Source organism: Cryptomeria japonica, chromosome 8 (assembly GCF_030272615.1).
Source record: "Cryptomeria japonica chromosome 8, Sugi_1.0, whole genome shotgun sequence".
Lineage (NCBI taxonomy): Eukaryota > Viridiplantae > Streptophyta > Pinopsida > Cupressales > Cupressaceae > Cryptomeria > Cryptomeria japonica.
The window spans coordinates 675,316,883-675,339,122 of record NC_081412.1 but is presented as its reverse complement, the minus strand read 5'-3'; the positions used below and the strand labels follow the sequence as shown (position 1 = coordinate 675,339,122).

The following is a 22,240-nucleotide window of genomic DNA, read 5'->3' as shown; positions in this document are numbered from 1 at the left end:
TTTATGGGTCGATTCGACAATTTGCATGGTCTTTATACTTCTCATATTTGATTTCATGTTATTAGATGAATGGAAGAAATGTGCTTGATTGATGGTGGAATTCGTATATCCATACTACTAGCAGTTTGTTGATTGCAGACTTGCCTTGTGTAGTCAACTGGAATCATTCAACTTAAGCTTAACTTCAATTGTCACTTCCTCATTGATATGCATCAACCTGATGGTGTCTATGCCTGCAGTGATGATTTGAACATCATAAAGCTTTCCTTCGAAGATCGCACTAACCTTGTGGAGATGGTGCTGGGATGTCAAAACAAGACTTAGTTAGAATTTCATCAAAGATCAATCATTGCTCCTACATTCCTTAGTATTAGGATTAGATTCTTTCCTCGCCCTCATCTTTTTTCATTTTTTTTTTTTTTTTTCCAAATCAAGGCAGTAAAATCCTGTGTTCCAGCAAATATTCAAAGCAAATCAGAAGTTCAATCATCAAATGTAAGTCCCCTTGTGATTCCAACAAATCACATCATACCACAAAAAGCTTATCCACATGTAGAGATCCTACATACAAGAACCTTGAAGTCATCCTGATGAACCTTTTCGTGACATCTCCAACATTCGGAGGCTTTATTCAAGAGAGGATAAGGTACCCTTGGGTATTTTATTATGTGTTTGATAGTGTACAAAATACACGTCAACAGTAAGCAATGAAGCCTGCATGGGATTGAGTGTTACAGTGGTCGTTGAAGCAGAGCTTCAAATTTTTTTCTTGCAATGACTTTCGTTTGGCAAAACAACAAACCTAAGCAATATTAAGCGTTAAATGTGTGGTGATTGCCACATTGGTGACAAGACATAGTAAGCAACTAAATTTTTAAAACGACTAAGCCTTAAAACAAATGAGCTGACTATGGGGGCAACCGTCAATTAGGTGCCTGTTGACGTTTTTGAAATCCCATTGCTACGGTTCCATCCGGCCAACGCATAATAGAATGTACTCGCTGAGTATCCTATCCTCTCTTGAGATAAGGAAATCCTTAATGCTGGTTTAGTTGATCAAAGGGGACGACCTCAAGGTTTCGATTGTCACATCTTGACTGCAGGATAGCTCAATGGTCAATGTGATTTGCTGGGAGCACAAGGGGACTTACGCTTTGCAACAAGGTGGCCTGCTATGATTCTCATAACTATGAAATAAAATCAAAAAGGGAAGGGTTCAGGAAGCCTAAGGACAAGGATGATAACAGCTGATGCAGCGGGTAGACAAATTTCGATAAACCAGTTCTTGTTTCGCCAGAGATACCCTCACAACTAGACCAAAATGGCACAAGCTCCAAGGGATGAAGGATTTTCAGACCGGAGACACTCATTTTAGGCACCCAATTCTTGCGCAGCCTAAGACGAACACCTGCAATTGAACTAAGCACATTTTGGGTTCAGACTAACCATGCATGATGACATATATTCAACAGACCCCCAATGGTATGAACCAAAAATGCATCAAATACCCCTCCACACTTTACCATTAAAATCCCTGCACTCTAAAATTAACCAGCTGAAGGAAACCATGCAAACAAACCAAAAAAACAAAGACAACAAACACCATATTTCAATGTTCATATATTTGCTTCAGCTGCCATTACAACAATTTCTGCAGTATCTCTATGCTATGCCTAAAATCTAACCTATTCTAACTCTAAAATCCAACTACAAAATTCTCCCTAACTGTCTAACTATCTAACCATCTAACCCTTTACAAAAGAAAGGCCTCTGCCTTTTATATTTTTTACAATATTGAATCAGAGGCTAGGATTGACTGCATCCAAGGGCTACAACCTGCCATCCAAAAGCTGGCAGCCTTAACCCATGCCCAATCAATTCTCAGTTATCCAACCAACCACAATTCCAACTACCTGCCACTATTTAGCTTTAATTCGGTCAATTTGGCAGTTGGACATAACTCTCCACAAAAATATCTTGCGTTGGACCCACAGGCAGTTTTATAATAAAACAATTTCAGTTTTTAAAAACTAAACTTCTGGAGTTAAATCCAGCTGTGTACTTTTCCTGAGAATGCATGATTGTTGCATTCGGAGTGTTCTTCGGTCTTTGGTGGTGAACTTTAACTTGTTACCCGGGTGGCACACTTCCCAATGCTTCATCGCTTTGATCCTGCACTGCATCTTTTCTCCTCCAGCTTCCAACGCTTGGCCTTGGTTGCGATCCCTCTTCGATTTGCATTTTCAGGCCTTCGCCTGGTTCTCTGCAATGGCATCCTGCGACTTGGAAACCATTAATCCCATTTTAATAAATTAATTTGAAAAATTAAAATTAATTTAACAAACATTAAATTTAACGCCTGGAGGGTCATTTGAAAATTTCCCAAGTTTTAACGCTTTTACTCCTTCCGCGAATTTAGTTGTTCCTGGCAATTTCGGGCAAGAGGGGCATTCGAAAAGTTTAAAAACTTTGACATTTTCGCCCCTTTATGACAAATTTCGGGATTTTGGGCACTTTTGAAAGGTTTAAAAACTGACATTTTCGCCCCTTTATGGTGAATTTCGGGATTTTGGGCACTTTTGAAAGGTTTAAAAACTGACATTTTTGCCCCTTTATGGCGAATTTCGAGATTTTGGGCACTTTTGAAAGGTTTAAAACTTTGACATTTACTCCCCTTTATGGCGAATTTCGAGATTTTCGGCACTTTTGCAAACTTCGAAGATTTTAGCTACTTTGCAAACTTCGGGGATTTTAGCCACTTTGCAAACTTCGGAGATTTTAGCCACTTTGCAAACTTCGGGGATTTTAGCCACTTTGCAAACTTCATAAACATTTCGCACTTTTAGAGCCTTTTGCAAAGTTTTGAAATTTTGACAATCTTTTCTCCTTAGCGAATTTCAGGATTTTCAAACTTTTTGCAAAGTTTCAAAACTTTAACATTTTTCCTCCTTTCAATCTCTCTTTGGCGAAAATCGGTATTTTGGGTCCTTTTGCGATCTTTAGACGCTTCATCATATTTGGGGAATTTTGCAAGCTTCTGCCATTTCTCACCTAACTTAAGCAATTTTACAAGTCAAAAAGAAAACTTTGAAGCTTCAAACTTAGCGTTTTACCAGCTTAAGTGATCTTTTGAAATTTTAACGCCCAAACGTTAAACTCGCCCTGCGGATTCCCAGGCTTACGCTCAAAAAAGACGCGAGACACCCTGTGCAGAACTCAACAAGGCAAAGGCGAAAAGCCAAAAAGAGGAGGACCCTGTTGGCGATAGGGAGTGTGTGCAATGCACAACAGTGCCCTACCAAAGTTGGCATCCAAGAAATGAGCCAGAAAACATGCTGACTTCATACACCATAGCCAAGCAAACACAAACATACCCCTACAAAAACGAAAAGCAAAGCGGAAAACAGGAAATCTAAACTAAGAGCAGAAAACAAACTACTCTAGAACAGAAAAGAAAACCTAAGCTATGAACAAGACGAGACTGACTGTAAATTGTGCACTATATGCGTGTCCCTAACCCAGGATGATTTCTTATCACATGCCGCAATAACAAGATAACGGGCATAGTACTAAATCTGGTTGGTTTGTCTTTGTATTCTGAAAAAAGAAAAAAATTCGGCGGACCACTTTCGGGTTTAACCAGGACATCAAGCAATATTAATAGTTGGGGCAATTCGTTGGGTCCATGGTCAATCCATATGTAGGATGCTTTCTCAAAATATTCAAAATTAAATTGAAAATATTCAAAATTAACAGTAGAAAGGTGTTAAAAGAATAATTCTATATAATGATAATGGTCAATATTGTAATTAATATGTCTACGGTAGCAGGTAGTTAGAAGTAGGTAGCTTATTTAATAACTACAATGTTTTTGTAATTTATATAAAAGTAACTTTTCCTTAGATTAATGAATGAAGATATCTTACCAATTCACTTCCTGAACATGGTATCAGAGCCTTAGGGTTTTAAAGCGATTTTTTTTCGTGTTTTCTGTCCAAAATATCGCAGGTCAATTTGAGGGCATTTTTGCCCTACCCGTATCTGTCATTTTTTCCTTTGGCTGCGTTTTTTTTTCAAGTCAGTTTTTATTATTTCTGGCGACACCACCTCTGATTTTTCGTGGGTCAAAACCTACGATTTTTTTCACGATTTTCTGGACATTTCCGTGTGAAAGGTTTCTTGTCTCCATTATTTGCAAGTTTTTTTTTTTGCTAACTTTTTGTGTTTTCTATGATAAAATCGCAATTTTCAAACGCGATTTTTCGTGCCTCTGTGTCTACACCCGACAGATTTTGTGTTTTCAAAAAACTATCCCCTGGGTTTTTCTGGCTTTTTCGTAAGCTTTTCAGGGCACCTGACCGTTTTTTATGGGTCCTTTTGTTTCGCGCCTAGGGTTTTTGCATTTTCGGCTAGGGTTTTGACCCTCTGTTTCAAGTCGGAATTTTTTTTAGTTGCAAAATCTTTTGTGGGTTTTTCAAAATCTGAACTAAGTTGTCATCAAATTTTTTTGGGTGCGTCGTTTTTTGTGCCTTGGTTTTTGAGCCCACAAATTTGACCCTTCAATCGAAAAATAATTCAGATTACAGATTCCTTGTGGTTTTTTGGAGTGCTCTTTTGGGTCTTCATCGGATACTTTTGGCTCTTCCGAAAAAATTTTGCCTCAAAAACCGTGCTAGGGTTTCAATTTCTGCCTATGAATCCGACTTCCAGAATTTTTTTTAAAAAACACACTGTTTTCATCAGCTGGTTTTCGTGCCTTGGAATTCATGCCTTCATTAGTTCGACCTCAGGGTATGTGATGGCATCTCTAACTAATATAATGCTCGAAAGCAGCCAGAAGTTCCACGGCCGCAACTACAACACCTGGAAGCAACGTATGCTGACTATTTTTTAGTACCGATATCTTGATACAGTTGTTTTGGGCACGTCTCAACATCCAACCACTGTCGACAAAGATCAAGACAAATGGGATGAGCGAAACCGCGAAGCTGTCATGCTCATTAAGCTCTCTGTCACCGATGAGAAGCTACCTCAAGTACCGTCTGGCAAAACTGCGAAGGAGATATGGGACCATTTGAAGAGTCTCCATGAAACCTCTAACAAGAGCAGAGCATTCTTTCTGAAGAACATGCTCTTTTCGATTATGATGGACGAAAGGACACCTCTACAGGATCACTTGACAAAGATCAAGGACATCTGTGACCAACTTGAGGCGATTGGTCACACAATGGAGGAAGAGGACATGGTCATCATCACACTGAAGAGTTTGCCCAAATCTTATGAGCATTTCATCGAAATGCTCAATATCACTTCCACTGACGTCGATTTGAAGTTTTCCGATCTTTGTAATAAGCTTTTACAGCAAGATCAGTGGTGCCAGCAGTTTGGAAGTAGTACCAGTTCCACCTCCACCAAGCAAGCATTCTCTTCTCAGGACAGCAAGAAGAAGAAGAACGTTCAGTGCAATTATTGTCATAAGTTTGGTCACATGAAGGCCGAGTGTCGAAGATACAGTCCACGAGCTAGTTTGGTCACATGAAGATCACATGAAGGACTCCTCAATGGTTTGATCTTCAAAAACATCCTCAACTAGCTCGTCGACTATATCTTCTATTTGCGAGACTTCCTCAAACTATTCTTGCCTCTAACTGATTTGCAGTGTTCGCTTGATCATCCTCTTTAGCACTTTCAACCTCAGGTGCAAGGATAGCACAGACATTCGTTGTCATAGTCTGATTGGCAGGTTCATCTTGGTCAGCACTTGACAACTCTTTCTGTTCATCTTCAGAAGGTGTGGTGCTACAATGATTTTGCATTCTATTGTACTCATTTGCAGCAAGGTAAGCACTCCACACTATACTTGTGATGCATTCTTCAAGTGATTCTGGTAGTCCATACTAGGATTTGACTTGATTGAGTGCCTCCTGACATAGTGAGCAGGTGAACTCAGAGTGCGGGGTGTGATGAATTATGCACCACCAAGGTGACAACACGCTTTCAAAGCATATCTCATTAAGACCAAACTAGTTCTCAATCAGACCCTTACTCTGGTAAACTCATTTGTGCTTGATGGGAGACTAAAATTTTCTGGTTGTATGGACACCTCAAGCTTGGGGATATCCCAGAAAAATATCTTTCCTTACAGCATTAGCTCGACACTTGACCAAAAGGTCAAGCAATTCAGCTCATCGTGCTCTGTTGTGTTGTGAATCCTGCAATGGCCTGTGGATGCAAACTCAGATATCCTCCCAGGATACAGTTGTGCACTCAATCTCTCATGAAACTGAGATATATCAGTCTGAGGGCAGTCTTCATGAAGTGGCTGCTCCCACATCTTGACTCAGAATTTATTTGGTATATTTTAGATTTTTCACTATTTTGGGGATTTTCTGGTTTTCAAATTTTTGGTTTTCCTGGTTTAATAGGGATCTAGCATATCCCAAATATAACATTAAAAGGGCGCATAGACTCATCATGTTGCATAGGTTCTAATAGGACCCTTCTTCTTGTGCCAATTCTGTTGAGGTGGCTAAAGTCGCACTTCGACTCTTCTGGTCAACACAGAATAGAATTTTGAGGTAATCGCATTTTCTCTTGCATAAGGAGGCTTCTAGTGCTACTAAAAAGATCACGAGAAGGCGACCTCAAGGTTCATACTTGTCAATTCTTGGTTGTGGGTTAGCTCAATGGTTCATCTGTCTTGCTGGTAAACACAAGGGGACTTACGCTTACAACAAGATGGTCTCCATCTAACAATGCCTTGGATCTCAGGTTGGGAAAATAAACAACAAAAGAGATACGGTTTAGGGATCCTAAGTACAATGGTCGTAATGGCGGGTGTTGTGGGTAGATAGATTTCCATAAACTAACCCCTGCTTCGCCAGAGACATACTCACAACTTCACAAGGAGAATACGAGCTCCAAGGGAATGACGGAATTTTAGACTACATGAATTCATTCAAGCACCCAATTCTAGCGCAGCCTGAGACAAACACCTACAGTTTAACTAAGCACAATAGTAAGGTTCAGACTAACCATACACGATGAACCGCAATCAGCAAACCCCCAATGCTATGAACCTGAAATCAAATCAAATACCCCCCCACATTTCACCATTAAAATCACTAAACTCTACTTAACCAGCTGAAGGGAAACCATGCAAACAGAAGAAAACCTAAAATAACAAACACCATACTTCAATGTTCATATATTGATTTCAACTACGATTACAACAATTTCTTCTAGTAGTTCTATTCTACTCCTAATCTTCTTACTGCTGAAACATCTAACAATTCTAACCTCTAAAATCTAACTATCTAAAGTCTAACCCCTTACAAAGAGAGAGGTACTGCCTTTTGTAGATTTACAATTTAAATCAAAGGTCAGGATTGAAAGCATCCATTGGCTACAATCTACCTTCTAGAAGCTTGGCAGCTTTAACCTATGCCTAGTTATTTTCATAACTTCCCAGCTGCTTTCTCAACCACTTTGTCAGCTACCTACAACTGTTTGACATCAGTTTAGTCAATCAGGTAACTGAGTAATAACTCACATGTGCCTCCTTGTTTTAAATGCATTAATGGGGCCCACAGGTAGCTATTTTACAATACTGCAATTCAGTTTTTGATAAACTGATTTTCTAGAATTTCTTGCTGTGCATTTCTGAATCTGCATATTTCATGTAACATTTTGAGTGGTTTTATTGATGCCTTCCAAAAATTTGGAACATCATCAATTTGGTCCCAATTTTATGGCACGCTCTTCAATGCTCTATGATCACCATTTTGACCTTGTGTGTGACATCTTCATCCTCTGGCCTTGGCGCTCTTCAACCTAAGCTTTAAGTTTCCCCTCGGCTCTTTCCAAAGGCGTTCATCTACAAAAGCAAGTTCAACATGAATCAATCACCTCGAAAAATTTAACTAACTTTAACAAATATTAAATGTTTTCGAGGTAAGGTTGGGCTTCATTTCGGTGAATAAGAGGGAAAAACAAAAGATATTTACTTTTTAAAACAATTCGAACCTCCTTTTCTTCGTTTCACTTTTGACTTAAGACCACACCACTTTAAAGGGAAAAGTTAGGCGAATTAGAGCAAAAGTGCCAAAAAGTTTGCTAACGCTTTGATGCCTAATTTCATTGAATCCCCCTTTTCCTTTTTATTTCATTTCACATTTATTTCCAAATACAGGGAAAACCTCAGCAAATGCAAGGCTAAATGCCAAAAAAACCCTTTATGTTTACAAGCCTATCGAAGACCCCCCCGCCCCCTCCTTTGTTTCATTCAACTCGTGGCCACTTCAAAGGGAAAACTTCGGCAATTTTAGGCAAAAGTGCCAAAAAGTTCCCCTCCATATTAATTTCACACTTTGCCTAATTAAAGGGAAAATTTCGACATATTGACGAGAAAGTGCCAAAAACTTTCCTTGTATTTTGAAGCTTCCAATCGATTCGCCTCCTCTTTATCTTATTATTATCATGGCACTTGCAAAATTTTCGGCTATGTTAAGGCGAATTGACTTCTTTTTAAGGAAACAAAATCCAAAGTTTGTATTTATTTTCTCCTTTAAACATTACGTTTGGCTCATCATAGGGATATTTTTGGCCTTTTAAAAGGAAACTTTGAAAAGCCTTTGGTTCAAAACATACGAATTATCCAATCAACCCCCTTCCTTTTGACTTGGCCAAATGCCCTTTTGGTATTTTGGCATTTCATCGGTGAATGAAAGGGTTATGGAAGGACGAGACCTTGAACCTTGACTCATGCCTCTCCAAAATTTTCGATTTGCACAGAGACGCAACTTTCGGTATTTTCGTCGGTAATTTTATAGGCTCCTAAGAAATACGATGCAATGAACTCGGGTTTGTGATTTCGGCCAGACCAAGCCTCGATATTTCTTTCGGGTTTTGAAGCTGGAGAAAGGCAAACGATATCCAGATTTCCCAACTCCTAAACCTGATAATTGCTTTGATTCACTAATATCACCCTGTCGAGTTTCGGTATTTTTGTCGACGATTTCAAAGTCCTGGAAAACAAAAATTATCGATGCCTTAAGGATGCACAAACTCTCTGTTTTGCATTATGAAGGGGTTTATTTCAACAAATGAGAGGAAATCACGACTTCACTCTCTGCGTTTTGATGCCCTATGAATTTCGTGCATGATCATTTGGGATAATTTTGAGTATTCTTCGGCATTAGTAAAGATGATGGCAAAATGATTTTGTTTAATTTCGTTTTCCCATGGGGATAAACTGGAAGGGGCTATCCTCGAGATTTTGAAGGAGGTGTGAAAAAAATTGAACTTCCTTTCTTTCGACCTTTCTACAACAATCCCTGACATTTTCTTCTTCGACTTTCCTTAGCACTTTGATAGGGTTTTTATCGTGTAAGTGAAGGGCCTTAAAAAAAACTCTATTTCACTTGCAAAGAGGAGGGGATCCCTTTCAAGGATGGGGTGTGATGTGAATATAACACTACTTTGTACAAGAAATTGTATCAGCATTCTAATCCTTATCATCACTTATAATAGCATATATATCATTGTTGATATGTTTATGTTGAGTTTGCATATTGACAAACAATTAAAAAAAAAATTGTGGGTGGATATTACACCATCTTAGGGTTTTGACATCTTCTAACTGCAAGAGTGATGTTGATTATACTCCAAGATGTATTGTTTAAAATCTCAAGGCCAAATCTCTTAAAAGATGGACAAGAAATTGCAGTCTAGAGCTCTAATACCAAGCTGTATTTGATAATTGCAGCCCCACACCACCCCAAATATCACCTGCAAATACCCAATCACACAAGAGAGAAGCAACTGCTTTGCAATGAAGTCTGAGATTTTATTAGATGTAAATGAATAATAATGATTATTGATACAATATACAATGAGAAATCCTTGTTATAAAGACAAGGATGAAACCCTAGTATAGAACTAAATTAGATCATGACATGTGTCTTAATCCTATGACTTAGGACAAAAAGGCACATCACCTAAGTAAGCTTAAGTATGCTAGTGTAAATAGGACCTAATCAAAACCAATTAAATGATATATATTTTTCAACCAACATGCAATATAAAGCCACAAAGAGAAACTCCCCAAAATTTAGAATCTCAATCACACCTTTCTTATTCTCTAGATCATCAAAGGATGCAAGGGAAGAACATACTCCATGTTTCAAGAAAATACAAGATCTACACTCCTAAATCTCTCAAGATTGAAACATCACCGGCTGTCTAACCACTGAGAATTCTAATTTTTATTTATTTTTCTCTGATTTTTCACTGAGTTTACTGAGTTTTGGTATTTGCAATGTTTGATATATATATATATATATATATATATATATATATATATATATATATATATATATATATATATATATATATATATATATATATATATATATATTGCTTTTCAAATGATGAAGAATGCAATGCTTGATTTTTTAAGAATTTGGAGGAAAATAACATTTTAAAATAGCAGCTAATAGAACAATCAAATGGCAAAGAATTTTCTGATTTAATTTATTTCAAGCCAGCTACTAACATACCCATACCTTGCTGTGCTGCAATTTCTAGCTGATTTGATTTGAATTTTTCCACAGATGGCTGATTCCCTCCTCTGATGTTACTGGTCTGCTAATGGCGCTCAGAATTCCCAATTTGATGAAATCTGCATTTGCAAACCCTCACAACAAGCTGATAGGTGGCACTCCTCTTGCTGGGTGATGACGGCTAGGGTTTGGAGGCTGAATTGTGCTGGTTATGCCACCTATTCCCTCTGATCTGCAATTCTGAACCCTGTAATTTATCTCTGCTAATCTGAGATTAAGATTACTCACCAAATTTGTTGCCAATCTGGTAAATTCTCCTATCCTATGGTAGAAATTTCTTGCCAGGCAGCTGGGTTTTCGTCCAATTGCCTATACTCCCAAGAGTTTTCGTTCTTGGAAGCCAATCTGCTGTAGAATACTCCTTTCCAGAGCTCCCACCTGTTGCTGATGTCAAAAATGAACCTGAATATATCTCAAATGGCTCCCTTTTCCTTCTTTTATTCATTTTTTTTTCAGCCCTAACCCTAATTTCGAATTAGGGTTCTCATTTCATGTATTATCAATGTTTTATTTCATATTATAATGCCTTCTCTTGGTTCAAATTAAGCCAAGGGTCTATTTTATCATAATATAAAATGGCCCCATTTTAAGTTATAACTTAATCTAGGTAAACGTGCCCCTTGGGTACTTTATTATACTTTACTATAATATAAAGTGATTATAATAATTCACTTTATAATTATTTATTTAACCCAACTTAGGAAATATTTAAATATTTCCCAATTTATTCACCAAATGCTCATCTGGACTCGAAACAAAATTCTAACTAAAGCCACCTGATCACGGATGATGCCTGAGTCCTACAGGCCAACTGGCAATGTGTAAAATTCCCTAGCCAGGATTTGATAGCAATCAGTTTTATAACCAGGACATAGCAGAAGATTGTTTGTGCAGCACAGCCAATGGTGGGAATAACATCTTATAAAGTATCTCTTTATTTGGAGTCTTCCTTATTTGCATTGATTCTAAATCTATTTTAGTAATTAGTGATAAATATAACAAACTAGAGCAATTCTTGCAGACATGGATATCAATTTATTCCTTCAAAGAACAAGGGTGAGAATTGTTTTCATAATGCACCTGGTTGGGTAGTGATATTCGTTGATTACACTTCGCGTTGATTCATCAAAGTGTACAATGCCTGTACAGTGTCGGGTCTGAAACTCTGCATTTTCTCTGTTTGCAACACCACGATGCCCTCCCGCAGTAACCATTTCCTCCACACTGCGGTCATGACAAATTCGTCTTCCTTAATAATAGTCGGCTCCACCCTTTTTGCAGTAAGGCAATCCTCCTGCATTACTACCCGATATCGGGTTACCACGACACACTGTGACGTCTTACGCAGTGGCAATGATTACGGATTGGGTAGTGATATCCGTTGATTACACTTCACGTTGATTCATCAAAATGTACAATGCCTGTACAGTGTCGGGTCTAAAACTCTGCATTTTCTCTGCTTGCAACACCACAATGCCCTTCCCGCAATAACCATTTCCTCCACACTGCGATGATGACAAATTCGTCTTCCTTAATAATAGTCGGCTCCACCCTTTTTGTAGTAAGGCAATCCTCCCGCGTAACTACCCGATATTGGGTTACCACAACACACAGTGGCGTCTTACGCAGTGGCAATGATTACGGATTTCAGAGGTGTTGACGATAGGATATGTGATGCCTCGTTTTATCTCCCGTGATTCCACTGTTCAATACGCACGTCGTGGCAAACCTGGAATCACCGATGACTTCGATAGGGTATGTGACGTCGGGTTCCACCTCCCGCGATTCTGCTATTCAATATACACGCTCGTGGCAAACCTAGAATCCTCGATGAATTTCACTTTGTTCAAGCAATTCAATTCTTCTCCAGAATCGTGAGACCAATCAGTTGGAGACTAACGAAAGGCAAGATAGCTCTGTGTGCTAACACATGCAAGATTCAAATATTTCTTCCACGCATACCTTCCATCTCTGACGCCCATTCTTTTATTTACACAAAGTTGGTTATAATTCCCGTAATAGTTAAGAACTATTTACGCTGTTAAAGAAGATACTTTATTAGAATGCCTTTTAACAATAAAACATGTAATATTAATTATTTATATTAATGAATGGAAGGTTAACATAAAATAATTAATATTGTTAAACATTTGACAATGGGGACATTACACAATGATCCCCTAAAAAGTAGGAAACTATCTCCAAACCTCTGAAAATGCTCAAAAGCGATCCTGCTATGCTTTGTAGTTTGCGGCCCTCCGGGTGGTCAACCAATCAATTGGCAGTCCTCCCTAAAATTTTGGAGATGGTCTCAAATGATCCAGGATGGTTCCTAGACACCCTGAAACCAACTCTCAATCATTCCCTAAAAAATAGGGATCCCTCCTAAAACTAGGAATCGTCGTCTAAATATCTGAATTGGCTCACAAAGCGACCTGCAAGGCTCCATGACTGCTAAACGGGTTCCCTCTTCACTCCACTGGCCTACAAGAACCAGATGATAGGGCAATCCCTACTCAACTGTCTGTCACCAAGGAAGGGGACATTACAAAGATACTGACCAAAGGCTCTCAACTAGTCTAATAACATGTAAGATTTGGCTACGGAGATAGCCATCCAATATCAAGAAGGCCTAATTGGAAGCACAAAGAACTCAAAAGATCACTCTGATAGAATAAATTGTACTCTAATCAAAGGATGTGGTATAGTATAGGTGCTTTTTGAGTTAGTGAGTAGTTTCTCTTACTCTTGTGAGTAAGCATATCTACTCTTCAAGTAGCTTGATGAGAATATACTTGAATAACTCAAACTGAATAGTGGAGGGAATTAGCTCAGCTCACTAGACTTACTTTCCATAGACTTTCTATGTCTAGATATTTCTCATATTAGAGCAAGAAGTAGGTATATATTGGACACATCATCAAGAAATGCATATCTATAACCAATATGGAATAAAGGAGATGTAATCCTATGTGTGCAAAACATCTCCACCAAACTAAGTAGTATACAAGTACAAATTACCCAAGTAGATGCCCACTTAGGTAAACTACCTTAGGTGTGTATGATGCAACAAAGTAAATAAACTAAATATAAGAAAAAAAATTATGCACCTATAGCTACTAATCAACTATTTTAGGCCTCTCAACGTAGCAAATAGGGTAAGAGTTTCTACACATCTATTCATATACAAGCACCCTTACTACCCCTTGAGGGAATGGTAATCTTTCACTAGTGCATCCCAAAAGTACACCGAGTTACAAATATAACAAACCTCTTTGTTGATACTATGCATATGTCAACAAAAACCCCTCCACCAAATGCTTGGATTAACCAACATTTTATCATTCAAAATACAGCCGGCAGTACCTCTTTTACACTTCATATCCTCATGGGATGACCAAAAATGAGCCAAGTCCCAATAAATCTCAATAAAATCAAGACCCTTTAACCTACCATTTCTCTAGTCAATTTGAGATCCAATGGAAGGGTTAATGTAAGCACGTCTCATGAGAATAACACAATCCAACTTGCTTTACTAAGAGGTATCAATTGTTCGAAGGATACTATCCAACAATTGGTCCAGTAAAAAATAAATCATGAATCCGAAACACCACACTCACAAGAATATTGTACAATTGACCAACGACATAAAGGAGCACAAGTATTGCATCCATTGAGAAACAATGACTGCCAACATCAATGCCTTCAAACTATTGAGAAGGTTTTTCTCTAGAATCCAACAATGTGCTTGGTGCAAAAACTTATACATGAATAAGCCAAGCAATATAGACTATGAAGCCCATTGGTGCAAAAAGTATAAATGAATAAGCTCAACCTTTGTAATCGGGACACTGTTGTGACGTTTTCACACATCGCCCCATTGCAAATGGGGACCCATGTTTTTTGCTCGTTTTGTTCGTTTTCGCTTTGCTTTTTTTTAGGGTTTTGTTAGTTTGTTAGTCGTCTGGATTTAGGGTCAAGCCTTAGGGTTTTAAATTTTGCCTTTTCAAGCCAAAGTCCAGTCGTTTTTTTTTGAGAGTTTTCGAGCTTCTTTTCTAGGATGCAAATTTTGAATGCAATGAATTCGCCAAAATGGTCTAATTTTCAATAGGAATGTTAATGCAGAGCTTAAATTTGTCTAAATGTTGACAGTCAATGTGAATTTTTGTCCGATTGAATATTTTGACCAAATTTTGACTTTTTTTTATTTTGATCCTGGGCATTGGAATTGATTTGTTTTCGCCTCGTGAAGTGTTAAAATGTGAAAAATCATGTTATTTTGGCCTGTAGGAGCAAAATCGCTCCTGTCTCTCAGTGAAGGACGGGAGCTCATTTTCAAATATCTCATCATCCCTGCAGAGTCCAGACAAATTTCAAGTTGGAAGTGATGGAGAACGACGATATCTTTCCATTGAATATAAATTGAAGATTTTTATGAGCACAGAAATGCCTCCAGGAGGAAAATCGCTCCTGTCCCTCAGTGAAGGACCGGAGCTACAAATCAAATTTCACCTTGTCCTTGCAAGATTTCGATGACTTAACAATTTGAAAGGGTCCAAAGGAAGATGCTTTGCCAAATGAATATAATTTGAGATGCAAAAATGAAGGAGAATAACCCAGAATGCAAAGTTCGCTCCTGTCCCTCTCCAAGGGACCAGGGCGAGGTACCTTGTCGCTCCTGTCCCTCTCCAAGGGACCAGAGCGATTTCCTTCATTAGACAGAATCCAGGCAAATGTCAAGGCAAGTTTACGTTCAAAAACAAGGAAAAACATGAGATAAATGCATTGAATATAAATTGAAGATTTTTGGGACGTCCATAACAGTGCTAAATGCCTAGTTCGCTCCTGTCCCTTAGGAAGGGACCAGAGCGATTTTTGATATAAATGATTTTCTTGCAAAGTTACAAACAATGTCAAGGCATGAACGAATAGAGTGAAGAAGGACGAGTTCATTGAATACAGACTTGGAACCTGGCAAGGTGAGATAAAGGCTACAAAAGGAGGATCGCTCCTGTCCCTCTCCAAGGGACAAGGGCGATACAAGGATGATGTTGCTTCCTACGCAAGTTCAAAGACGATCCAAGTTAAGTCAAGGTGGCGAGGGACACTTCAAGACTTTTTTAGCAAGCACAAACATTCAAAGGTCGTCGCAATGATGAAATTCGCACCCTATAGCCTAGATCGCTCCTGTCCCTCAGGAAGGGACCAGGGCGATGTTGAATGCATTGGTCATTTCATGCAAAATTTACGTAAGGACAAGACTTCGCAATGTTTTAGAGGGTCCAAGGCATCGTATGAAGATAATTCGCAAGGGTTTTCAACGTCCAAACATCGCCAAACAATGTAAAAGCCTCACATCGCTCCTGTCCTTTGGACAAGGACCAGGGCGATCTTATCAAAATACTCACGTTCCTTCAAGATCAAAGCAAAGCGAGGTTAGGAAGAGCGAAGGACGGCGTCTAGAAGACATTGCAAAGGAGATCAAAGTGTAAAGTTGCCAAGGTCAAGGAAAAGGACATGGATCGCTCCTGTCCCTCTCCAAGGGACAAGGGCGATGACCCCTTAAAATACGCCCAAAACTTCATGCGAGCAAATGGAATAAGCGCAAAAGACACGAACAAAGGATGTTATTCGCCAACAATGAAAGAACGAGGAACAAAGATGCAAGATGAACGTGGAAACAAGAAGATCGCTCCTGTCCTTTGGACAAGGACCAGGGCGATGTACACTCAAAAGGCACTTAAGCACACATGCAAAGCAATCAAATGCGAAGAACCTATCAAGATGATCGATTTTCAACGTGGAGATGAAGGAGTTGGACGTAAGAAATGCAAAATCAGGACAAAAATGTTAAATCGCTCCTGTCCCTCTCCAAGGGACCAGAGCGATGAGGTACGTCCCCTTTGTTTTCATAGTTTTGGCGCCAAATAAACAATTCAAATTTCCTTAAATGCTAAGTTCGATAAAATTGAAAATCTAATTTAATTAGCATTTAATATGGCGTTGATCTTTTATTAATTATTTTTGCCTTTATTAAAATCGAAATTTGCAAATTAAAAAACGTAAGGCATTAATAATTAATTAATTAATTAATTAATAAAAATCGAATTTGAAGCGATGCAAAGGGAGGTCGGCCTTGTCATTTTAATTTAAAAATCATTTTAAAAAGTGGTTTTATCTCCAAGTCGGCCTATATGGTAATTGTGGTGTGAGCGCTATAAAGGGAGGGTGGTGAAATCTTCATTTTCACATTATCATTCTTCATTCACATGCGATTTGAGAAGTGCGAAGTTGTATTCAAAGGAGCGAATTTCATTCCAAGCAAGGTGGTGCGAATCTTGAAGTTTCTATTGGTGCGAATTGTCAAAGGCATTGAAGATCACGTCAAGGACAACTCAAAAGGTGGCGAAATTGATATTTTGAAGAAAAGATCACGTTGAAGACTATCTATACGTCAATTTTGCCTAGGCAAATTTTTCTCATTTGCATTCTAGAGTTAGCTCTCTCCTGAGGTATGGCGATATTGGTTTTATTGTCTTGATTTTGAATTGTTCATCGTCATTTCCTTAATTTTGAATTTTGGAATTTTGTTTTGCCTTAGCTCAGTCTTTTTTAGGAAATGATTAATAAAGGACTTATCATTAAGTTTCCTAAAATTTGCTCTCTAATTTATGTTATGTATTGCAAAATCATGGTACTAATTTTGAAATGTTGTGTAGGCATCAAATGGAGATCTCTTCAAGGAAAATCAAGCCGGATCAAGGACGGTCTTCGCCAGGACGGTCTTCGCCAGGACGGTCTTCGCCAGGACGATCAAGCCAGGACAAGGGCGACCTCTTTCAATCCAGCGTTCCAAGGCGAGGTACATCATCATCTTGCACATCAAGGACAAAAGGAGTTAGAACAAGAGTTAATTAAAGATAGCCTCTCAACGACATCAAATTGAATATCCAGCAAGCTACAAGTGTCAAATGAGGTGGCATCCTAGTCATCACGTCTCCAATCAGTGAGGTCCATCTCAGCATGTCCAGATTCAATGTACTTAACTCATGGAAGGTGGCACAAACTCCGATGTACCTACCCCGACTATCCATTGGTCGATTTTTCTAGAAGGGACATGTGTCCAAGCAATACAATTTTATCATTGGTCAAGCATTAAATGTTATGTAATGGTTGTAACAAACCCTAATTAGGGTTTTCATTGTAAAATCTTGGCCATTGATCTTGAATTGATCTAAGCCATCAAATTGTATTGTGGGCACTATATAAGCCCAGACATTTCATTTGTAAAAAAATTAGCAATAAATTGGCAATAGGTTAGAGATAGCATGTAAATAGTTAGAATAGTTGGAGAATAGTTGGAAGCAATTAGAGTAGAATAGGAGGACAAGGCAAGAAATTGTTGCCATTGATTGTAAACAAACTCCATTTTCATTGAAGTAATGGTGAAATATGTCGTTTTCTTGCAATTTGCATGGTTTCTTGTTGAGTCTTCAATCCTAGATGGTAGATGATTAGATGAATGGAGGAAATGTGATTGATTGATGGTGGAATTCGTACATCCATACTACTAGCAGTTTGTTGATTGCAGACTTGCCTTGCGTAGTCAACTGGATCATTCAGCCTAAGCTCAATTTCAATTTGTTGCCTCTTCATTGATATGCATCAACTTGGATGGTATCTATGCCTGCGGTGATGATTTGAACATCATAAAGCTCCCTTAGAAGATCGCACTAGTCTTGTGTAGATGTTCCATTGATGTCAAAACAAGATCTAGTTAGAGTTTCATCAAAAATCAAGTCATTGCTCCTACATTCTTAGTATTAGGATTAGATCCTCTCTTCGCCCTTATCCTTTTTCCATTTTTTTAATCTAAGTTAGTAAGAGCCTGTGTCCAGCAAAGCAGATCGGAAGTTCAATCATCACATGTAAGTCCCCTTGTGATCCCAGCAAATCACATCATACCACTGGAGCTTGTCCACACATAGAGACCCTACATCAAAGAACCTTGGAGTCTACCTAACTGATCCTTTACGCGAATCTTCAGCAGTTAGAGACTATTTTCTCAAGAGAGGATAAGATGCCTTTAGGTATTTTATTCTGTGTATGATGGTGTACAAAATACACGTCAACAGACACACATCACCTCCTTGAGACACATCTCCAAGACAAAAACACATCTCGAATTCATTTCGCGCACCCAAAGACTTCGTTTTTGGCCAGAGACCTCACTTCCACGTCTCCCATCGCCTTCCTGTCTTCCGCCAAGTTTGTGGCCATCTCTTGCAAGTCTCCTCTGAGAAAATGCAAGTAAAAAGGTTAAAAACAAAATAAAAACATTGTTTTCCATCATTTATCCATTGCTGGAAGCATTGAAGCTGCCCCAAAGGAGTGAAACGCTCCCAAAAATTACAAATGTTGCCCAACACTGGGGTTGCAAATCATGGCAGTCATTTGTTTACATCTGTTTTCAAAATTTTAAACCCTCCAATCATGGCATTACGTGAGACCATGTTTTTTTGAGGCCTCTCATTCAAAGTTAATCATTAAATAGTTCACATGACTTATAAATGCTTCCATGTTTTGCATACATGTCATGTCAAAGTTCTATGTCATAATATTTTTTGGAAATTATTAAAGTATATTAAAAAAAAAAAAAAAATAGCCATCTCCAAGCACCCCCCTGTCTCCTACTTTTGGAAATTAGCCATGCTGATACCAGTACTAGTCTCTGAAGTCTCCAAGTACCCCCGTCTCCTGGTGACCTTGAGCTCAACGATGGGCCAATCAAAAAACTTAAAAATACATTAGAGAAGTGCAAGGGGATGTGAGGGAAAATGGATAAGGATCTAAACCGAAGCAAAAGGCACCATTTTAAGGCACCAACTGATATACAGCATTTCCAACAGTGGACAATCATGAAAGTATAATTTAAGAGTGCCCAAAATTATATGTATAGCTTGCTTTCCTTGTGCTATCTCTTTAACTACACAAGGAGAAGCTATTACAACTAAAGATTATAACATAGAGCATTATATAAGTCATTTTTCAACTATGCAAGGGCAAGGACACTGATAAGATATGATAGGAATCTCATCAATCCAAAAAAAAACAAAGAAAGCATGCTACTTTGTCAGAGATCAAGTCGTCTGGCCAAATTCAAGATAATAATCAAATGTGATAGTATATCATACAGCTTCTGAAAAATAAGGCACTACCAATCTAAATTTTTATTCTTAAAATATAATTAAACACTAGATTTATTAATAGAAAGCATGATAACCAAAGATATATGAACATTGATAATTATAACTAAATTGTAAAGATAAACAAATCATTATTCCTCTTGAAGAAAACCGATGCCTAGATCCTTCATTAAGAGGCACTATTACCTGAAATGAAGCAAACAGTGTGAATATAACATGCCCTTTTTGTATTGCTTCCACATGTCGAGTAGAATAGCTGTTTCCATCACGAACACGATGAACATGATAAATAATTGGCACTGCAATGAAAATCAATTAAATGTGACCATCCTGACATTTTGATTGCATCATTATAATAAAACAACCAATACTTGTTTCTCTAACTGTTCAACAGTTCAAAACATGCATACTTTTTAAGAAGGCAACTTCAAAACAATAAGTACAGTTGTGTGTAGATTGCCACTATTCTTGAAAAACAGAATAACTTGCATAACAATTTATTTTTAAAGTAATAATATTTGGGTCAACTTTCTATGCATACATATTCAATGCAGAACTTTTGTTGGCAACTAGTATCATGCATAAAAGTAAAAACCAGAATAAGTACAAAATTCCTTCCTCTATAACCACCTGCTTGCAACTATTAGTGGTTGGTCAGTTACCTTTATGGGCATGAGCATGCCCCTTAGCACCTGCTACATGTGTACCCAAAGGCCTTCATCTAAAAACAGATGGTCAAGCAGGGTAATATATGGTATCCGCTTTGAGGTCTCCATCCAGAATCACCTAAGTATATACTTCATCTCAAAATGAATCTCAAAATGATCTAATAGAATGTTGGGTGGTCGTATGGAAAACCCTATGCTTCAACAAGAAAAATTCATGAGTCTGAGTGGAAAACTCAATCTAGTTATAGAATTCACCCCGACACAGCCTGCCATAAAATTTATCATCCACAGCTATATTTGATGCCTGGGTAGACCTAACCACCATACTACAGAGAACATCCATGATGCAATGCCATTCTTCAATATGCTAGTGACAAAGTTGTCTAACTCCACAATCCACTAATGTGCAAGATAAAGAAGCTTTAAAACTACCATTTATTACCGTAAGTGAATTCTACATCATTGTGTATGATCACTTTGTACACCTTCCACATTGATGCCTTGTTATTTTGTGATGTAGAACAGACATTATTTGAACAGAATCTTAGTCATTTGTTCAGATTTGCTTCTGTCCGAGATTAAAATATTTTTTAAGTCTGTTATGAATTGGTGTGGAGCATTATAGATGTTTTGTAATGTCCCCTTTTGGGAGGACACTAAATCTTGCCCACTATACCTGTAGAATTATGTAATGTCCCCTTCTCGATGATGTACTTTCAGTGGTCCATTGGCCTATTCCTGAGACCCGTAGGCGATGTGGAATGAAGAATTAGGGTTTCAAACATTGATGAGGCGAGAACTTACTATTTTTAGTAGGTCAGGGGTTGGTTATTTTGATGATACTGTCCTACTGAGCTTTCCATGCTCTATCACTGGGTGCGAAGATCATGCTTTTCGGAGCAGTAGTTCATGACTTACTAATTTAGTAAGTGGCAGTATGGAGTGTTTCTATTTTTGGCAGTGGACAGGGTCCTGGTCTTGCACCAGTTCTTTGGTCTTCTTCACTCCACTTCATCCCGGTTTTTGTTAATGATCAGTATGGGAGTCATAAGTAATTTAATTAAATATTATATCTTTGTCAAAGGTTTAATATTTAAATATTTGCAGTTACTGATTAATTGTGGAGAAGACTTAGGAAAATTAATTAAGTAATGTTCATTTGATTATCTCCTAAGTCAAAGGGCGAATTATGGTGGCCATTTAGACGATTAAAACATCTATGGTCTAATGTTTGTTTTGCAAAAATGACGCCACCTTGGGGAAGTTCGAACTTACCTAGGAAAGGTAAGTGGGCACCAAGTGAGTGGGGAGACATAAGGTGAAATGAAGTTGAATTTGAGAGAAGTTTGGCACCATTTGCATTTGCAGTTGGGAAGGCAAGAAGTTATAAATATGATCCTTGGGCTCTCATTCTGGACATCTTGAAAATTTGCATTGTTATGCTGCTGGATTGGCGTCAAAACTTTGAGGCTTCGGAGTGCGGCTCCCTAGTGCTTTCCAGTTTTGTACTTGAAATATAGTACCTAGCTGTGTGCTATAATCTACCATTCTTTCAATGCATATCTTAGTCATTTTGGTGTTTGGAGCGATTTTTGGAGTTGCTGGTTTACCTGTGGCTAAAGCACATTTTCGATCACACCTCTTTGCCTGAGTGTCTGGTCATTCTAGGTACTGGCTCATTCATCCTTCCTGCTACTGGCAATTCATTCTATAAGTTTTTAGCACCTTGCATTGAGTACGGAAT

General features: G+C 38.2%; 1 protein-coding gene across 3 annotated transcripts in view; it reads right to left on the bottom strand.

Moving 5' to 3' along the window:
- Positions 1 to 22,240, bottom strand: part of LOC131032376 (acyl-CoA hydrolase 2) — a 256,053-nt gene that overhangs the window by 100,659 nt on the left and 133,154 nt on the right. For all 3 annotated transcript variants that reach the window (XM_057963331.2, XM_057963330.2, XM_057963329.2), the window contains one exon: positions 20,015 to 20,127. In XM_057963331.2, coding sequence (XP_057819314.1) covers positions 20,015 to 20,127 — 113 coding nt within the window. The remainder of the gene's footprint in view (positions 1 to 20,014; positions 20,128 to 22,240) is intronic.